This window comes from Myripristis murdjan, chromosome 9, assembly GCF_902150065.1.
Source record: "Myripristis murdjan chromosome 9, fMyrMur1.1, whole genome shotgun sequence".
NCBI classification, from domain to species: domain Eukaryota; kingdom Metazoa; phylum Chordata; class Actinopteri; order Holocentriformes; family Holocentridae; genus Myripristis; species Myripristis murdjan.
This window is the reverse complement of record NC_043988.1, coordinates 33,957,075-33,978,246: the sequence shown is the minus strand read 5'-3', so window position 1 is coordinate 33,978,246 and position 21,172 is coordinate 33,957,075. Positions and strand designations below refer to the sequence as shown.

The 21,172-nt window shown below is 43.7% G+C and overlaps 1 protein-coding gene across 4 annotated transcripts in view; it reads right to left on the bottom strand.

Annotated features, from left to right (window-relative positions):
• ralgds (ral guanine nucleotide dissociation stimulator) overlaps positions 1–21,172 on the bottom strand; it is a 70,327-nt gene that overhangs the window by 38,986 nt on the left and 10,169 nt on the right. For 3 of the 4 annotated variants that reach the window (XM_030060712.1, XM_030060713.1, XM_030060714.1), the window contains exon 1: positions 5,328–5,700. The exons of the other annotated variant lie outside the window; for it this stretch is intronic. In XM_030060712.1, coding sequence (XP_029916572.1) covers positions 5,328–5,513 — 186 coding nt within the window. In that variant the 5' untranslated portion in view covers positions 5,514–5,700. Of the gene's footprint in view, positions 1–5,327; positions 5,701–21,172 lie in introns of those variants that run through there. 4 annotated transcript variants of the gene reach the window in all.

Genomic DNA, 21,172 nt, shown 5'->3' with positions numbered 1-21,172 from the left:
GTTAATCATTTAAGATTTTAGTTATTGCCATTACAATGCTGCCTAATTCTGATTTGAGCATTGAAATTGAAGTCCCGTGAGCGTCCGATGCCCCAGGATTCAATTTTGATGCACGTAACGGTGCTGTGAATACTGAAATTGCAATGTGCAACTTAATAAAACATTAGATCCATGTCGCGTGAGGGGGAAAACTCACCGTCGGGGCAGTCGAAGCTGCAGGGTGAATACAGCCTTTGTGGTGATCTAGTGTGTAAAAAGCGCCCTATAAATAACACCGGCTTAATTTAATATGTCTTTTGGAGCTGTCCTATCTGAGACCAGTAGTGTTTATACGAGTTCGGCCAGACGCGCGGGGCAGCAGCCGGTGATTTGAGGGAACTGTGTGAACTGAGTATTTTTCCAGGCGTCGGGCCTTCACATTCCAGCTGCTGTCTGTTTCTGTCGTTGTGTCTCTCTCCTCTCGTCTCCGTTCGAACGGGGTGAAGCAACAAAAGCTGCTCTGTGCCCAACGCCGAGCCTGGACGCTCCGACCGCAGGTTCTCACCGCGCCGCCGCAGGTTAAAGACCCGCGAAACAATGTGCTGGTCAAACAAGACCTTGGGAATCGACGCCACTTTGTTGGCGAAGGGCGCGCTGCACCGAGGGACTGTGCTGCCAGTGTTGGAGGGCTTTTGGTTTACATTGAGCTTGTTTTGCTGCACTGTTCAATAGATTTGTCTGCTTTTTCGGTCACTAATGTACACAAAGAAAATGCAGGGTGAAGCTCACAGAGGAAGCCAGGGAGAGATGTGAGGAAAATCTATGTCTTGCTGGCGGAGTGGATCACTGATATCGGCGTATATCTTGTGTTTGACATGAGTGTATACGCTTCAGGACAGTCTACCCAGAAACACTGTGATTTTAAAATGAGCTGACACACTCAGCACCATCTTTTCACCCCCCTCAGGCCACAGAACCAGACCCCTGTCTCTCTGAATGGGGACTTTTCTACAGCTAACTGTATATTCTGCTGTATGTACTGTCAGTTTGGTTCATACTCCAGAACTGAGTCACATTTTTTTCCTTTTCTGTCACAGCAAAAAAGAAAAAAAAAAAAATATATATATATATATTTGTTGCTCACCAACACTTGTAAGCATGCACACAACAAGATTACCACATTCTGCTTTGTGGCAGTTCCTGTCGTTGCCACGGGAACTGTAAACAGCATACAGTCGTGTCAAGCACGTAGTCAAGCAACAGAGAATGAGAAAACTCATACGGTAGGTTTTTACATGAATCGATTCTGCGGTGTTGAGCGGCCAGCAGTTTGTCTGGACTGCAGAGCTGCTGCCTGTTGGATCTGTTGTTGTAAACATCAGAGTAGTGGGGGGCGCCCCGCTGGCTCACCTGGGAGAGCATGTGAGGCTAAATCCTGACTGAAGCGGCCCGGATTAAACACCGGACTGAGCCCTCTGCTGCAGGTCATCCCCCTCTCGCTCCACTGATACTACAAGACAAAGCAAAATGACTTCCAAAATCTCATATTTTATTTTTTATCTATTTTATTCTATTCTTTTTTTTTTACTTGCATAGTGCTGGAGTTGTTGCAATCGCATTTCACTGCTGCTGTACCCGTACATTCATGCATGTGACGAATAAAAATCTTGATCTTGATCTTGATCAATAACTGATTGGCTTATACTGTGTCTTACACTGACATGCTGACAGGGTCTGACTTTATGATCACAGTGTCTCTAAACATGTTGAGTCACATGCATGTTGCACAACCTGCAAATCCACAAACTGACCAAGTATCTTCTGTCTGCTGGCCTCCAGTAACGGTGACACTCTGACGACGACACGTTCTCCAGCTCCACAGCCCACCTCCGCTCACACTGCGGCTCAGACTGTCACCGTCCACACCATCGACCCCCCCGACCCCCACACCAGGTGGTTCCTCCTCAGTGTGAAGAGCGGTGGGCCGCATGAAGCCACATCAGCTGCACCTTCACCACAGTGACTGGTGGTGTGAAGCCGCAGCCTGAGGCACGCGACCTACACGCGGCGTGCACTTGAACGCTCGAGTCAAACCTGCGAGCGTCACCGTGACAGCAAAGGAAACGTTACATCATTCACCTGTCAGCTGTCACAGGTTCGACAGCGTGTCTGAACAGTGAAGACTCAACAGAAAGGAAGCCAAATAACGACTCGACTGGTATTTGGGTTAACGCCTCGATTCAGTCAGAGCTGAGAGGCTGGAAACACGCAGGAAAGCACAGGTACGACAATGGATGTGACGCTTTTGTTAACGTCGTAAAGCCAGCACGTAACTCATTACATTTGATCACGTTGCTGTAGCTTTTTGATGCCCTTTGTACTTGACTCCGCTGTGAAGTCCGCCCATTCCAGAGGACAGATTTAGCCTCAGAAAGCGTCAAACCGTGTTTCCAGTCAGACAGCAGAGACGAGACGAGGAATCCGCCGTCACTTTGTCGCCTCTATTTTGTCATTTGTCATTTTTCCACTTCAAAAAGAGTCTCGTTTGAACTCTGTGCCCTCGTCCTTTTATACATCACATGGAAAAGATCACATGGAGCAATGTTCTCTTTCCTAAAAACTGACTCAATAACTCTGACTACCACTTCATTTTAAGTCACTGGAGCAGATTTTAACACCAGCACTTTAACTTCTACTTAAGTGAAATACCAGCAAAGTGGCAGTGCCTCTGGATTCTTTTTCAAACGCTGCGGTTCACGCTGGTATGAGATACGAGTTGTGTCGTGACACAGATAGGAAGATTTGTCCAAAACACACGAGATATGAGCAGCAAATCAGCGTGAGCGGAGTCACGGAGACAACAGGAGGTCTGTTCCTGGTCCGGACAGAATCAGGCGGATGTGCGACAGCCCTCGGCGTTTCTGTCTGCTGTGGCGGTCCCGTAGGTGCAGCAGGCCTCATTCTTTCATTCTTTCATTCTTTCTCTCCGCTTGGAACGCGTTTCAGAATGATCTGAATGAATGAGCTGGCCTCTCCCGGTGGGTTCAAACGGCTTGTGAGGCCTCTCGAGGCGGCTCGATGGGACTTAAACAAGTTTGGCCTCTGATCTCACTGCTCTGCTATTGGACTAAGCGTGTTTTCAGCGCCTTCACAGAGCATTATTTATTGTGTTTTGATTACTCCTCACTTCAATACACTGTTGCGCGGCGTTAGCTGCGACTTTTATGTTCTCGTTAGTGCCGCTTTCCCCGCCAGGTCTGCCATGAAAACAAAATCCCAGATCTCAGTGCTTGGCTGAATAAAACAAAATGAAGTTAAAATAGAAAAAAAAAAGATTCAAACACTTATTCTGTTTCTTCTTCCCCTCTTTTACAGGAGAAGGTGACAGACAGATGCTTTGTCTTTAAAGTATAAAAATGCAAGAACAAAGCTATTTTAGTTGTTAACTATTCGCTCTCATTTCGCCGCTCCACAAAGCAGCACGTCTCCTTAACAAGCTGTGTTTCCATGGCCTTCACATCATGAGAAAAGTGAACGAAACCACAGCATCAACTATAGATAAAAAGACGTCAACAGTCCCGCCCACGCTGTTTGACTGACAGAAACACCACTGTGCCGATGAACCCTTAACAACGCCCTGAGACAAAGACTGAATATAAAAAAGCTTCAAGTCTGATATGTATTCATGTTTGTCAGTTAATGAGAGATTTTAGCAGAGAGTTTGACCTGACATCACATCTCCAGAATGCTTTTTTTGGTTCACCTGCAGGATCATTTAAAAAAAATCAAAGCCAAGCAGAGGATTTTTGAAAATGCCTGCTGAACATTTTTCCAATTAGCATGTCGCTCTGCATGTTTTCAGCGGTGTTTTGTGCTATTCAAGCCAGATAATCATCCAGACTTTCTACTAATTCATCTGCCAAAGACAAATCTGCCCACATTTGGGTGATAATTTGATACTGTGTGATGTTCTCGCCCATGCCAAGAGAGAGAGGGAGAGAGAAAGTAGTGCACAAAGCGGTGCTACATGGCATCATTTTTTGGCAGCAGTATAAGGCGGCAGTCACCTGATCTCTTGGCAAAGAGCCATTTCAAAGGCATATGATCCTCTCTGCTATATGATATATATAGGCTAAGTGCTGATGTGGGTTATACGGAGCCAGAGGGATCAACAAATGACTGAAAAAAGCACCGGCGGCACGGCGAGGCCTAGTGACCTCCACATACTGTAACACAACCACAGCACCAGATAATGTACGCCTTCACCTTCGCAGCAGGAGGGGAAGAAAGGCGGCGATTGTGGAGGAAAGAGCTCGCCTGTGAAGCTGGGGGATTAAGCGTTAGGTAATTGTGTTAGTGGAGAGGATTAGATCAGACTAGAGAGATGGAGGAGAGGCCGGCGCTGCCCTTCAGGCTCAGCATGACTACACAAAACACACAGGCTTTAATATTATGCCTGTGATATCCATCCGCACCGGGAACGACGACAGCACCCGGTCCGGAAAGAGGGTCGATGCTGCCCTCGGCGTGGTCAGCCAGCATCTCCGCACAGTATCACTTACGCCTCTGTCCTCGTCTGATCCCAGGCTTTATGTAAGACCATTAAAAATGATTACTCATCCTCGCTTACTTCATCTGGTCAGACGTACGAGGCGTAAAGCGGCGTGTTGCGTGGAGAATCCTTCGCTGAGCCACGCATGGATCCGGTTCAACAACAAGGCAGGGAGTTTCCGGCCACGCACTGAGGATGTTTCAGCTGATGGGCAGTGAGTGGTGTAAATTAAAAAAAAAGTGTGCCAGGTGGTATAAAATGACCTCGAGTAGGTGATGGTGATGATGATGATGATGAGGCACACAGGCATCAGTCAGTGTCAGAGCTGTGGGCGGACTGATGCGTGCAGTGATGAGAGTGAAACCTTTGAAAAACAGTACAGTCATCCAGATACTTTCTTCCTCTCAATATTCAAATTAAGTTTCTTCTATTTCTATAATTAGTTTTATCGTAAACACAGTGAATATCTGCTTATTTCCTTTGCTGCTTGTAATTCTTACACCCTTCTTTATCCCGTGTGTTATTTCATGCCAGTACAAATTCCCAATATGTGCCAAGCAATTCAGGCAATAAAAGTTATTATTATAAATTTAAGAATGCCGGTTTTTGCGGGGACTCTTGGAAAATCCCGGGTGCCCCCCTCCTTGCACCCCCACCGCGGATCGCCTTTACACGCCCCTGACTCAGCTCTCTCCGCCTGTTTACAAAGCGGGGCTCCGTAACCACCAGCGCCGGTACCTCACCCTCCATGCGGGGTCAGTCAACCCTCCTCCCCGCAGCCCTCCTCCCCGCTCACCTCCAGCAGCGGCAGGTCGGGGTCCAGATGTGTGAAGCTGTGCAGGACCACCGGACTCTGGTCCTCCACCACCTCCAGCCTCACCCCATCCCAAATGCTCTTCACCCGCCACGACGCGTCAAACATATCCAGCTGTCCCGGCTTGACGCTCTGCGCCTCGGCTTGCATCCCCGGGAAATAGACCATGGATGCCGGAGGTTCACTGACAGCGACGGACAGACATTTTGTTTTCTTGTTTGTTTGTTTGTTTGTTTTTTATTCTTGTTGTTTGTTGTTTTAACCCGAAGAGAAAGCTCCGTCGGTGGCTGCGAGGTTCACCGTGGCGCCTCCGGTGTGTCGGTGCGCTGCGCTCGGCTGAGTCCTGACTCACACTGGGGGCTTTCTCAGGCCCCGCCCACACGGCGCTGCTGCATTTAAGTGCCGTCGGAAATATCTATATCGAGGATGCAGTGGACGATTAAAACGTTGACTTGTTTAAGTATGTTTGCAGGACGGATTCACTCGTGTTGAAGTGAATTTACACTCCTTAATAATGCACCATGGTGAGAAGACTCAAATGAAGCAGAACAAGACTTGTTTTTTTTTTTTTTTTCTTCATGCTGTTTGTTGTTTTGGCTTATGATTATGATGATGATGATGATTGACTGGAAGCCACAGTTCACCCACTTTTTTTAAAAAAGATTTCTGCTGAATCAGATGTGGTAATTACAGGTCTAGCCCACATCAACGCCCCAACAAAGCAGATCAGTGATGTTTACAGCCCGGAGTGTTTGAAAACCACGCCAACTTCTTAAATGTATTTTACTCCTCTAAATTACTGTTTGGCTCTCTGTGTGGCCTAAATAAACAATACTTCTGTAATTTTCCATTTTTACTATTTGTTCAACTCTCAGAGAAACTGAAACACAGTTTTTGAGCGCAATAAAACACGGGATCTATCGGCAACAGCAGATGTGCAATCACAAACACATGGAAAGAACAAAATTTGCTCAACTGTTTGATTTCCTTGTCAAACAGTTTAAGTGCACAATTTAATGAGCTACATGCATGCTACATACTTTCTCCTTTTTTCTGCCACCGTGGCACAAATCAACAAAGCGCTAGAGATTTCCTGGAAAAAAGAGAAACAGGAGAAAAATCCCACAGCAGCAGATGAGTAACAACTAGAGAAACTGTCTTGAGGCACAATACAAATACATGCCACGTTTCCTCCATTAAAACTGTCAAACACAATTTATCTAGTTTCTCTCTACATATTCTCCCTTATCAGAACAGCATACGGTACAACATTTGTGAGAACAAACATCACATGAAATAGACCGTCACCCATCCACTTGGCTCTGAAACAAAAGCCAGCAAAATAACTCACTATTCCCCTACAAGGCACATTTTCTTGCTTCCAAACAAATGCTCTCAAATGCATGCCGAAGGTGGTATTTATTGCGTTTGAACTTGGTAGTGCATATTTCCAAGCTGACCCTGAAGGCAGCGTTGAACTCAGGGCTTTTTTTGTTCTCCTCCCCCAGTCTTACGTCATCCATTTGGGAAATGATGACTGCTGTGTGTTGTTGCTATTTTCTCACTATGGCAGCAGGCTGGTATGGAGAGAATACATTGACAGAAAACACACATACTCACACACACACTCACACACACACACATTCATATTGAAAACACAGCTGACTGGTGTGTGTTTAGGCCAGAAATCACACATGAAGACGACACGTGTGCTCCTTTTCCTGTCCATAACATGAAACAGGCAACAGGAAAGCAAAAGCCCAGGGAGTGAATTCTGCTTTCCAAACAAATGGAGTGAAACTTCAGAATCTGACACACGAGTATAAACTGTTGCTGCACCACAATCCTAATTTTAATCTTCATCAGGATCAGATTTAAACTCAAGTAGCCCTGTGTGCGGGGGGGGGGGGGGGTTTCCACCCACATAAGCTACCTACACACTTAAAGCTGAGGCAGTGGTGTTATTTATAGACGACTAATAATGCTGGTGATCAGCTGGAAAAGGTGATTTGCGCTGTAAAACTGTGAATTATTATAGAGAGCAAATCTCAGAAAGTTGAAATACCCATGATTACATGTATTGCGATGTGGTATATCTATTTAAATCTTAAATCTGACAGTGAAAAAAATGGTATGAAGTCGGTGCTGCGGTGCTTTTGCAGGCAAATGCATGAAGGGGAAATTTCTGTAGTTTCTATTGACGGGGCCTGAGAGCCTCTGTGGATTTCTCATCTTATACTGCCTCCTACTGGTCAAGGCTGGGATTCCTACAGGAGGCATCCACCATTTGAATAAAAAGACAACTTTGCTTATTAAAAAAATAAATAAATAAAATAAAAATGATAAAAATTGTAGCCATGGTTTAAAATAAATTATGTCACTTAAAACAAATTCTGTCATGTAACTTAACTTCACAGCTGATAAAAAAACAACACTTCCACAGGCCGGATTCTCTGTTTTAGATATACTGAATGATGAGCTGTAAGGATAGACTTTCACTTCCATAAAGGATGTGTTGGTGTTTTTGAAAGAGTAACTCCTTCAGTAATGCAGGCCAGAAGCTTAGTCCAGGAAAACACTCACAAAAAAAGGAGAGAGAACAGGAGGAGCAGGTGTGAAAGTGCCTTAATACATTCACATCTGCTTCGCCAGCGGAGGAGGAATTCTCCAACAAACACGTCTGACCTCGCTGGCCGCTGCGCTTCGTAACTCACAAATCTGCAGCTGTCGGAGAGGAAGACACAGGCTGAGTGTGTGTGTGTGTGTGTGTGGGAGTGAGAGATTACATTTGGGTGAGCAGCTGCTGTGAAAGCATGCTGATTTAAAAAACATACAAAACTTATTGAACAATGAAATGAACACATAAAACATGCAAACAAAAACAAATCTCTTGTATCTCTTCATTCACTTCCACAGCAAAACAGCTCCCAAAATAACACATTTAGCACAGAAACCAACACCAACACAGAGGATTATGAAAATATAAGAACCAACAAGTCCCGGTACCCATTTTTTCATGCAATTACAATTATTTTTGACAGTACTGGGCTATCAGCTTGTTTCAAGGTAACTATAAGGAAGTTTCCTGCAGATGCTGCCTGCCGGATCTACTTTCCCATTCAAACAGGATAATAACAAGAAAAGAAGGGTACTCATTTCCTCTTAAAATGGGTACCGGGACTTGTTGCTGTTTATATTTTCACAATCCTCTGTGTTGGTGTTGGTTTCTGTGCTCAAAGTGCTATTTTATCTTGGGAGCTGTTTAGCCGTGGAAGTGAATGGAGAGATACAAATCCAGTGTTGTGGATCAGCAGCCCAGGGGAGCTCAGAGCCGCTAACGAGGAGATTTCAGCACCATGTGGACTCACATCACACCCAGGGAACCAGACAACACAACATATTTTTTTCTAACCTAATAAGAAATTAATTCTCAGTAATTTGAATTTTGTAGGGCAAAAAAAAAAAATTCTCAGATTAAAAAATATCGAACTTTGACACAAAATATCAGCTTTCCGCAGCTCCATTACAAAAACATTGGTGGCGGTGTATCAGTCTTTAAAAACTCCTATTGTTTGATGGCCAGTAATCTGTAAGAGCACAGAGGCTGCCAAGTTTGGAGTCTGCTGTGATTTAACTAAAGCTCTGCTTCCATCTGCTGGAAATCAATAGCAGAGGATGTTGTTATGCTGCTGCTGAGGCTCTGGCAGACTCTCCGACATGGTTTACCGCTCTCTGGGGAGGATGACGTTAACACACACACACACACACACACACACACTTGTACTTAGAGATAAAAACACACAGGCACTGGGGCAGCATAACCAAGGAAGCCTCTGATGGACAGCAGCGTGCAAAATGAAGCTGCGTTCAGAGTCAACTCGAACCAGCATGAAAGCGTCACATTATGACATTAAAGGACCAAACAAGTGATTCTGAATGTTTGGATTATTTACTACAATTAAACCGTATTTTACATGTCAACAAACCGTTGTGCAAATCATGTGGGGGTGGAAAAGATTTCACAACAACTAATGAAAATCCCAATGATTTTCAAATGTGAATTTCTGGTTGAAACAGCTGCTTTATAATGTTCTGCTTCCGTGGCAAACAAACTCCTCGACATTCAGAAACCACACAGCTGATAATTGGCTGTGGAAAGCAAATATTTCTCTGGGAACTATTTTCCCTGGCGGAGGAGAGAGAGTTTTTTCACTCCACACTAAAACCCAACAGTGCTGCTGCTTTTAGGAAAACTAATGTGGAGGACTTTATTCTGGTGATGGAAAACTGGAGTGAAGAAAGTGTGAAGTCTCTGAAAGTTCGTTTTCATATCGTAGTGGAATGAATGGAAACCAGTGGCTGCAGAAAAGGGAGGAAAAGTGATATAGCAGTTGTAAAATACCACTGCTCGCCTTGGGAAAAGATATTTCGAAGATATTACACTAAACATGCAGAATCACTGGTATGGTCCTTTAAGGCAGGGTAAAAAAAATAAAAAATCGTATTAAATCAGCTCTGGAAAAGTTTTGAGCCGATGACAGGAATATATTTACATCCTGATTTCACAAAATGATCCAGGCACCAGGCGCATTTGACCACAGATGTCTCAGTTTTCTTTTTGGCTCAATTTTCACTCAAGTTTTCCATGTTGGTGCAACATCTACTCAGCGTTAGATGTCTGCTGGGGGAGTTGCTGGTTCAATACCCAGTTGGGGAAAATCTGGGCAGGGAAAGTGAATGAGTAACCCCATCTGCTCCCTGGAAAAAAAAAACAAACAAAAAAACAGGCCTGTCAGGGTGCCGTTTAGCAAGGCAGTAAAGCCCTGGCTGCTGCGGTGGAGCTGCTGTGTGTTTGACTGGGCGGCTGCCAGCACCGTGTTCCCCATCTACCAACAGCCGGTCCACAATAAATAAAAGCCTCAGAGACAAACAGAGCAACAAGTGCCAGACATGGACGGAGCAACGGGTTACATAAGAGACCCAAACAGCCAAATACGATGAGAATAAAGTTCCAGATCTGTTCTAAGCAGTGATTTAAAGCTGCCACGCACAACTTTTTGACATTAAAATAACAAGATAAACAGGATAAATTCCCCATTATCAGTCTGTGTTCACAGTTTGTCTGAAATTGGCTTGAACTCAGAAGCATCGTTACACACATTTTTGCACTTTTGCATCTTCTGTAGACTGTTTGTATGTTTGTGCCCATATCTACATTTTATGGGCTGCTGCTGTTGTTGTGTCCAGTTGAATTTTCTAGTTAATGACACAAATAAAATGACTGCCAAATGTCTTTTATAGTTGCCTTTTGTGGATGGTTGTTCATTTGTCCTGAGTGAATACATTTTTGTAAATGGTATAATGTTTTGTTGCTTTTTATTACACAATACTTTCTACAACTAACACTGAAACTAATAAACAACTAAAACAAAGCATTTTCAAAAAATAAAAACTAGACTAAACTAAGGGCCCTGCTTTAAAAATCAATTAAAACTAAACTGAAATTGACAACAAAGAGCCAAAATGAAATACAAATTCAAAGTAATGGAAAATGCAAAACTACAACACCCTTCCTGCCTGTGAATGTTTTGGAGATGATGCAACCTCAGCTTCAGAAAACATGACAGCTCATCAAACTGACTGGCAGGCATGAGGGTGACCAGCTAAAGGGGAGGAGGGCGGGACGAGGAAAAACTTTGCTGCGTTAAGAGCCGCAACGCTGCGTGTTGCAGCTTGAAAAGCAGCTCGGTGAAGCTCTTCAGGCAGACTGTCCTAAACCCAGGAGCCCTGATGACAAAGGCCCGTCTCTTTTGGTCTTTTGTCAAGATCCTGACATGACCAAGAAGTCCCTCCCTGCCTGCTGAGGACTGGAGGATCTCAGGCTGCACTCCAGCTCAGACAGAGTTAAAACATCCCAGACGTAGCCGGGAGCCACATCGAACCAAAACTACAACTCAGGGTTTTTTTTTTTCTCTATTTTAAAAACCAATCTGACTTGCAAAATATTTCAAGCTGCTGCTGTAACCTAGATTTGAACATTGTGGGATGAATTTAAGACTTTTCAATGCCTGCCTTTCTATAAAATACTGGTGTCCTCTGCTGGATCTCCACAGGGGTGTGTCCTGTCGCCCTGTCTGCAGGACGTCCTGTACACAGAGGACTGCTGCAGCCTGTACAAAAACAGACACATTGTGAAGTTTGCTGACAATTCTGTTATTGTCAGCCGACTGGAGGAGGAAGAGACGGGGTACGGCTCACTGCTGATGATTTTGTAGCTTGGTGTGATGCTTTTACAGCCTAATGTAACCAAAACAAGGACATGTCTATTGATTTTGTATGAAAACCCGCAGCTGCACAAACCACCATCAAAGGCCAAGTGGTGGAGAGTGTCAAGACATACAAGCACTGATAGTCAACGTTGCTTTGACTCAAATACTGATGTCATATGTAAGAAGGGTCAACAATGCCTGTTTTGTATGAGGAAACTGAAGTCCTTCAGTGTTGACAAGACAATAATGGCCATGTTTCACAAATCTTTTATTCAGTCAGTGTTGTGTTTTTCCATGATTTGCTGGTGAGGAATCCAAACTGGGCAAAGGAAAAACACTCTGAGGTGCATTGTGAATCACTGCAGCAGGATTACAGGAATCACAGAGAATGATTCAAGAGACGAGCCCTGCAGAAAGCCCACGCCGAGCTTCATGATGTCGACCACCCACGACGCTCAGAGCTCCAGACGCTCCCCTCCGGTGCCCGTTTCAAGGCACCAAGGGTTAAAACAAAAAGACACAAAGATTCATTGGATCCAACAGTTGTTAAACAGATAGGCACTCGCGCCCATTGCGATGAGTAAGACGATGTCTGGTTTTAACCTTTCTGTTGTTCTTTGTGCTGTCTACTGCTGTGCTGCTGTTGGCCTGCAAAATAATCACCCTCTGGGATCATAATAAAGTTGCACTGAACTGGAGTGAACTGCACTGTGCTGTCGCTGTGGGCAGACGGGCAGCAAAAGGTTCACTTCCCAGTCTAGTCCAGTTTATCCTGACAGGTCTTCATCAGAGACGTGAGTGTGAGCAGACAGGTGGGCTCTCCCTGAGGAGCAGCGAGGCTCTCTCACTGCGAGTCTGACCTGCGTAATCCCACTGTGATACCGGGAAAAAAAAACGGCTCATGGCTTTAAACCACTCCAATGACACTTAATGCATTCAGTGAACAGTGACAAGAACATTCATTTGTATTTTGTGTTGGGGCGTATTGTCGTCTTGTGCATAGTGCCGCAGGAGCTGCATGTGTTTGGGTTTATTCTGGTTACACGCCGACATGCGGGAGCTAAACAAAGTGATGTTTTTACGAGCTTTCTGTGTCTGTGATGTTTCTGTGCTGCACACACTTCAGTGTTGCAACCGAACTGTATGTTGTAACACTCAGTTTCACTTCAATGTGTCTGAGCCATCAGATCTTAGTTCTGTATTCAGCGACGTGCATTCTGAAAGTGTGACGAGGAGGTTTTGGTCAGCATATTTCCACACATTCTCAAACTCTGACTGAGATGACTGAGGAGTATCGGGCCAAAGCCAAGCTAACACAGTGTTTCCACAATGTAGTTATACTACAGTCCCACGTCTCAAATCTAAAGCACAGTAATCCAGTTTTCTGCATTTTTCACAACCTAGGAAGAAAAAGTGTACTGTGATCAAAGTAAAGGCAAATTCAGGTCAGTGCTTAGACTCAGGTGAAAGTTAAAGTTTATAACTCCGCAGCACTATCAGCACTAGATAAAGTGCTATCATTCCTTCCCTAGTTCAAGAAGGTCCGACATGAGTCACACATCATTTCGAGAGAATCTGACCGAGCCCTGAAACAGATTAGAAAGAGGAGGGAGGCGCGGAGATGAGAAAGACTTGCTCTGTAAGCGGAAAGACACAAGTTCAATCCTGTTTACATGCAGAAGCAACGCTCCTCTCATAGCCAAATGAATAAAGATATGAGGAAATAAGGCAGTAAAGCCGACCTGTCTGCCTGCCTTCTTGCCAGTCAGCCTGACAGCGGTGTTGGTTCGGTGGTTGTCTTCGTCGTGCCTGATGCAGCGTGGCCTGGCCAGCAGTCCGCAGGTCCAGCGGGTCCAATGCCACATCACGAAACCCTTTGCCGATCCGATCTGACGGGTCCTGGAGCAAAAAACCCTAACGACGAGGGTCCGGAGATCCCACTCCCCTAGTCACAGATTGGCCGAATCCCCTCAAAACGTCCTCTCAACGCATGTTTACTTTACCAGCTGAGTCAACACACGAGGAACAACACTGGAAAAAATTAACTTTTGCTGACGGTTGGAGAAAAAAAAGCAAAAAAAAGGAAAAGAGACAAGCTTCTGAGTCTGAGTAGGTAGGTCCATGGCTGTCAAGAGTGAAATGAACATCATCGGTGATCATTCAAACCGTCACCACAACACTCCGGCGGTAAGACACTTTATGACAGCCGAGCAGAAAATGAAAGCAACACACACAAGGACCTGAAATTCAAGGGGAGTTCCCTCAGCAGATGAAGCAACTAACAAGAACAAACAGGCCTGCTGCTCTCTAACGTGTGTGGTGTCAAAATTGACTGGAACTGCCACGGTGGGAATTACCACAATTCCCCAAACGTGACCTGTACTGGTACATTTTTGGTTGTTTGGTTGTTTGCAGAGTTCACCTGCTCGACAACTCAGGTCAATAACAATCACTTGTGCAATAATCCTGTCACCTGCCAAAAAAAAAAAAAAAGAAAGGAAAAAAAAATCCACTGTGGTTCACCTGGTAAAATCTGAATTTGTTCATTCATTAGATGTCAGATGAAAAAGTTTCCTGCCCTGTCTGGACAGACTCAACACAGAGCACAAACACACCAACCCGACCAGGAAAAAGTCAGGAAAATGGATGTTAAGCAACAAATCCACTAGAGGGCAGCGCAGAGTCCAAAGTTTCTGACAACCACCAACATGGCGACGGTGGAGGAGGTCGTAATAATGGAGCTGCTACAAAGAGGCAGAAGAGGAGGTGTAGATGGCGGTGGTCTGTGAGGTCATTAAACACATCACCACAGGTGGACGGACAACTCCGTTCTCTAATATTATCAATTTTTTTTTACATTTCTTCCTCGTGTCTCGCTCATAGACCGGTATCCCTTGAACTATCGGCTACACTGCCCCCACGATTTCTGGTGGTGCTGCTCTGTAAGCTTCCTGAAAACCTGCACAAACACAGATCAAATGAACGCAGAGTACGGACAGAAGTCTCCATCCGCATCCGGATTTAACGTTGAGCGTGAGCGAGCATTAAGCCCTTCACAGGTACCCTAACACTCTTTTGGCAACTCTTGCATTTTGGCGGCTCCGAGAGATGTCTGAAAGACTTCGCTGCTCAGAAATCCTCAAAGGTGACATCGGAAAACAACAGCTCTCAAGCGCTACGTTACTGTTTGAGGAAATTATTTTCTTTGTTCAAGGTTTGTTTTGTCACTTCTTATGTGCAAAAGCATGTCCAAGCAGTGACTTAACTGTAACCACAATTTAATTTGGGCAAACGGGTGGAATCTATGGCGTCTCAGTTAGCAGAAATGAGTGAATTTTTACTTTAAAATCTTGCTTAATCTGAAAGTCATCCTAATAAGATTGACTACAGCGTCAGTATGCAAACCATGCAGGGCTGCTAGGGCTTGGCATGGGACTTTCCTCAGGCTATGATCTGCAGGGAAAGTCACATATTAATTCTTGTAAAGCAAGAAGCACTACATGATCGTATCTAAAATCTAAAGAGTGTACAGGCTGGTATTCTCCCGTCTTTTTGCGGTGGGAAAAAGAAAACCCCAGAGGAGATTTTCCCAGTGACACACAGAGACGAGCCTCTGAAAGCAGCTTCCCATTCACACCCAGTGAAGCAACTCCTGAGAGCTCAGAGGCCTGTCTGTCTGCCGGCCGCTCTTAAGAGCCTCTGGATTTATTCCCTGCCATTATTCCAGCCGCAGAGCCATTCAGGTGCTCCTCCTAGCTGCGAGGTCCTGGCATTTAAAAATGCTTTCTCATGCCGACTGCTGCCAACAGAGGCTCGTCTGCAGAGTGGAGCTCCTCGGAGGACAAAAGCCGATCTCTCCGCCAAAAGAAAAGAAAAACCCCGTTCCTTTGACGTTGTGAAAGGAATCACTTTTATGGGTCTTCCTGATTTTCTTCCAACATTTCCCACCAACATTGCTTAGAGTCTGGTATCAGGCCCAGTTTTCTGCCTCTTACCTTGATTTCTGTGATTGTCCTTTTGTCGATTCTTTTGTTATTTTGCTTCTTTTGAGGTGAGCTGAGCAAAGTCTTTGTATTCTTTCTATTGTAAGGCACCTTGGACAAAACTGTCCACCAAATTGGATGATTGAAAGGAAGCAACCTGTTCATAAGATGAAGTAACAACAATAAAATGACTGTAGAGAAAACGTGTTGAATGAAATACTATTTGGTCTAAACCTAACACTAATCCTAACCCTAACCCTAAAAGCTACAATAAGCAGCTTTTTGGTAACTGAAAGAACAACAAATAAGACAGATCATACGTCTGTCTTTGGTCTGAAACTGGCTGTTCGGTGATGTCATTTTGGGGGAAAGCAGGACGAAAGGGAAGAAGAGTAAAGCGAAATGTTCAAAGTCCAAGCTGCAGCTTTCTCCAAAGCAAACTTGAGCAAAAGGAGACGGTTTCTTTTGAATTCCTAAAGATAAAATCACCACAAAATTACTGCCAGAAGCATAACTGAAGCGTTAGGAAGTCAAATGGCTGCACGCTGTGTGTCCAGTCCAGAATTTACCTCATTATCCTGTAAACTGTCCTCACTTGTCCTGCATCACACTGACACTAAGGGCCCTGTTTTTGTGCAGGTGCAGCACCATTTTTTATGAGGTGCAGTAATGATTTCTCCTCGCCTGGGTGCGTTTGGTATTTTGGTGAGGAGGTGGGAGGAGAGGTGCACTGCTGGGTGTTGTTACACATCTGTTGGCCGACTGTAATTTTGGTGTCCAGCACCTGGTCAAAGTTATTGTTGTGTTATTGTCATGACATGATGCATTCGATGTCATGACAATTTAAAAAAACAAAAAAACAAAAAAACTAATGGCTCGGAAATTAGCAATTAGCAAATGTGCTCTCCCTCTCTTTGCTCGCTCACTAACTCATCACGGAAATGGCACTGAGTCTTGGCACAGAGCGCATTCTCCTTAACCCTATAAAGCCATTCGTATCATATATGATACACATTTTCAATTCCGTTTTTCGTTTTCAGTTTAATCAATACTTGACCAAAATACTGTTGTATACCTTTGAACACTTCCCCTGTTCACCCTGGACCATACCATTGGCACTTCAAGTACATATCATATATCACACACCAGAAAGGTTGTGTAATAACATATTTTTATTTTTTTTTTATATATATATATATTTTGTTATAGGACTAAATAAAGGGTTCAATTTCAAAAAAATTGGAATTTTCTGCCAATTCTTTCATAGTTCAGGCTTTATAGGGTTAAAGAGAAAGACAAAAGGATAACTAACTGGTTAAATCAACTGCACTTTGTGCCGTGTGCCAAGCCACACAAAATGCAGCAAGAAGATGTTGCCTTCAAGTGGTGTCAGAATACTGTAAACTTATAAACTTACCAAAATATCAAATACAAAATCAAACAATCAAATGCAAAACTGATGAAAGCTGGTTTTGTGTCAAAGTCCATGCTTATTTCTGACTAAAAAGTGCTTGAATACACGACAAGTTGAATTTATGGATGTAAAACTCAGGATAACGAGCTGATGAGGAGCACATGAACGCAGCAGCAGACTCTTTCACCCACAGGGGGAACAGAGCTCTGCCACTGAGAAAATCATGCAGCTGTTAATTAAATATTAGACTTTTGGACCCACTGTGCAATTACTTGGCTTCACAACATTTGGATTGTGCTGTTTATGAAAATTTCATGGTATTTTCTTTCCATTTTCATAACTCTAAGGAGAGTGTCTCCATTCACTCCCAGTGGTTTTGAAGCTGCACCAGCTGTTACACTGATTGTTTCACCTGCATGAGGGTGAATCAGTTTTTGGGGAACGACTCCTTTAAGGCAACATGTTCAGCTGGTCCCTGAGAACCAAGCAGGCAACATGAAATACAATCACACTGTGTGGCTCCGAGCCACTGACAGCAGGTGGACAGGACTGGAGAGTGTGAGAAAGACAAGGAAGCTAACAGCTGAGAGCAGGAATCCACCTTTCACACCGACAGCAGAGCCGAGCCGAGGAGCTCATCAAAATCAAATCAAGTCTTATTTACAGAACTCATTTCATCCTCCAAACGCAACCCGGGGCGCTGCTCAGACGCAGTTAAAAACAGCCCAGGGTAATGACAAACACAGACTATAACAGCAACGAGATTACCAAAACCATAAAGGGACACGCCACAACAGGAAATGTAAATTTTTAAAAAGCTGAATATAAAAAGTTAAACATGAAGCAGGCTCATAAAACAAAAACAACTAATTCAAAAAACAAACATTAAGCCTTTGAAACACGAATGAAATTCCCTTTTTTTTTTCTTATGAAAAATATTTTTAAAAAACTGCTCCCAGTGAAGATGTTTTCTTTTGGCCAGGAGGCAGACTCGCAATTTTTAAATACTTTTTAGAAATTATAATATAAATTTTCTTGTTTGCATACATTTTTTAAAAGTTTTAAAATTTGTTTTTTTTTTAATTCTACAGGTAAAATCAGCTATATTTTAAAAATGTTTGAATGTTTACTACCAAAACCATAAAGGGACATGAAAAGAAGAACAGGAAAGGAAAATTTTAAAAAGCCTAATATACAAATTTAAAAATGAAGCATAAAAAAAAATCCAATCATTCAAAGTAGCAGATTTATAAAAGCTCTCCTAAATATAAAATATTACTGTTTTGAAACCTGAATGAAATTTGCTCCTGATGTAAATGCTTCTATGTGGTCAGGAGACAGACTCACAATTTTTAAATGCTTTTTAAAAATTCTGATTTCTTAAAAAAATATATTATTCTTTCTATTCTTCTAGATTTTTAACTGATTTTTTCTAATTTTTTTCCACTGCAAAAATCTTGTTTATTTATTTACTTATTTATTTGTTTGTTTTACACACAACAATACACTCTACAGTGAAAAGTGTCCTCACAGGTAAAGTTAGCAATGTTTTAAACATATTTGAGGAGAAATAAAGAAAATGAATACATACATTTCAAAATAAAACCCTACCTGTGGGCTGCTGGATTTCAGAGGGTGAACATGGACTCTTTTATCCAAAGCGGAGCAGAGCTGCATTGATGTTGCAGCTCCTCCGGCTGGAGCAGCAGGAATCCAACCTGCAGCCCTGGCCGTGTTAGTGCCTTGCTCGGTGTGCACACAAAAGGCCACAACACCGCACTAAAAATAACACTCGCTCTTTGGCTTCATTATGGAGCTCACACAGGAGCGCAGCAACACGCTCATTAGGCGCTGCGGGATTATTACAGGCATGACCAAGCATGTCAAAATATCAAAGGGCAGACGCTCGGTTGCCTGGGTGTGTCGTGTGTTTTGGTGGCAGCCTGACACGCCACACACACACACACACACACACACACAGCAGCTCAAATAAAGGCTCATTCACTTTGAGCATGTTTGTAGCAGTTTATATTAACTCCCTTCAGTTTGGTGTGTTTGGCCAGAGGAGAACGACGCGACAAATAACCAAAAGTGTTAGTCTGGCTTGTCTTTAAAAGAGAACTGTAGCACAGTTCATTAGAAATAAAAATATAATTTACACTAACAACATGGAGAGACCAAAAACCACAAGGCTTTCTGATAGCCAGCACAAGCAACTGCAGTGTGGACTAATGCTCATTTACAGAGGACTCTTGACTCTTTACGTAGAAAAGGAACTTGCCTCCTTTTTCTCCTTCTTTTTCTGCAGATTTATATGTTAATATGCAAGAACAAGCGAGGTGAAATTGATCAACCTAAAGCATAGAAACATGAGCTATTTTAACACTGAAGCAAGTCTAAAATTATTTCCTAACTCCTTGGAAACACCAGGGAGGTGGAGCTGAGCGACACGGACGAAATCATTTCATACCTTGATAATGATATATATCACAATATCGTGTGTTTTCTGTAGATTTAATGAAAAAAATACCCGTACAAAATAGCCACATGCATCATGGCTATTTTCTGGTAATTCTATGAACTAAATACAAGTGAAAGCCACTCTCTCTTTTCTCCTTTCATTTGGACGTGACACTGAGCAGAACTGAGTTTTGCTCTCGCCGTTCAACACTCGTCTCCCATGTCGCTCACATCTTTTGGCTCTTTTCCCTGTCCTGCCTCTCGTTGCTCTTCTGTAAGTGGCAGAACACGTTTGCTGTGTGTGTGAGTCTGACGTGCGAACCGGTCTGCAGCGTATTTTGCAAGATAATCATCTGGTCGTTGTCAGATTTCTTACATCCAAACCATGTCGAACGATGTAAAATACTGATGAAAGTGACAGAAATGATAAAGGAAAATCTCTGTTTATAGACATTTTTCTCTCATCCCACGATACATATCATTGTATCATGCAGCCCTACAGTGAAAGAACCCAAAGTTGCCAGACCTTGTAATCATTTTCAGCTAAGAATCTGGTTTCTGCTAATAATCTGAGCTTCAGTGTGGACGGGATTGCCAAGAACGGACACACCACGTCTGACAAAATATCTCAAGACTAATTCAAATAAAGCTGCAACCTCGCAGGTTCGCTTCACATCTTACGTTACCATGGTAACTGATCTAGAGTTCATCTAATCTGGCTTCTCGGAGCCAAAAAAATCTCAGGTTCCCCCTCAGCTCTGCGTTAATAAGCTCGGGTTGGACAGGAAAGGCACCTTCTGAAACAGCAGCCTGGCCTGGACACCACAGAAGAAGAGGAGATCGCCATCAGTGTTACAGGAAGTTACAAGAAGCCTAATCAGAATTGTACGTCCAATAAAGAAGCTGCTGCTGGGTCAGGTGACCTTTTGTTTACACGCTTTGTTTCACTGGTAACAAAACAGTGTGAAGGTAAACAAACAAGCAAAAGCAAAACTACAACAAAGTAAAATTCACGTTTGGAAGAAAGAAAAACTGCAGGAGCGACACTGATTCTCAGAGAGCGGACGTAGATTTATGAAAAGACACACACACACACACACACACACACACACACACACACATACAGACACACTTGCAGGCGGTGCACTTATTCGCATGACCACTTACACACACACACACACACATACACATGTACTGACCTACTTTAATGCTCCCTCTCTCCCTCTCATAGACACACATGCATACACACACACAAACACACACACCTTTATGCAAAGATGCACGCAATACACGCCAATACACATAACTGAACACACCTGCACAAAACCCACTTGTGCACACACACACACACACACACACATTCACACAGTAACATACACACACTCTAACACACACATTCCGGCGTACATGCACACTTGCACATAGATGTAGACCTAGTTGCATGCACTCAGTCTCGCACCGTCTCACACATATGCACACACACACTCTCTCTCTCTCACTCTCACACACACACACACACACACACGCAGGCAGGCAGCAGCGCTCTGCGGCGGCGCGGCGTCTCTGGTCTTACCAGGTCGTCCAGGATGGTGACGGGGAAATCGAACATGCACATCTTGACGGGCTGAGCGAGGGCTTTGTGCAGGCTGAACAGGGACTTGGCCTCCATGCTGCACAGCGACCGGCAGCGGCTGCACGGCA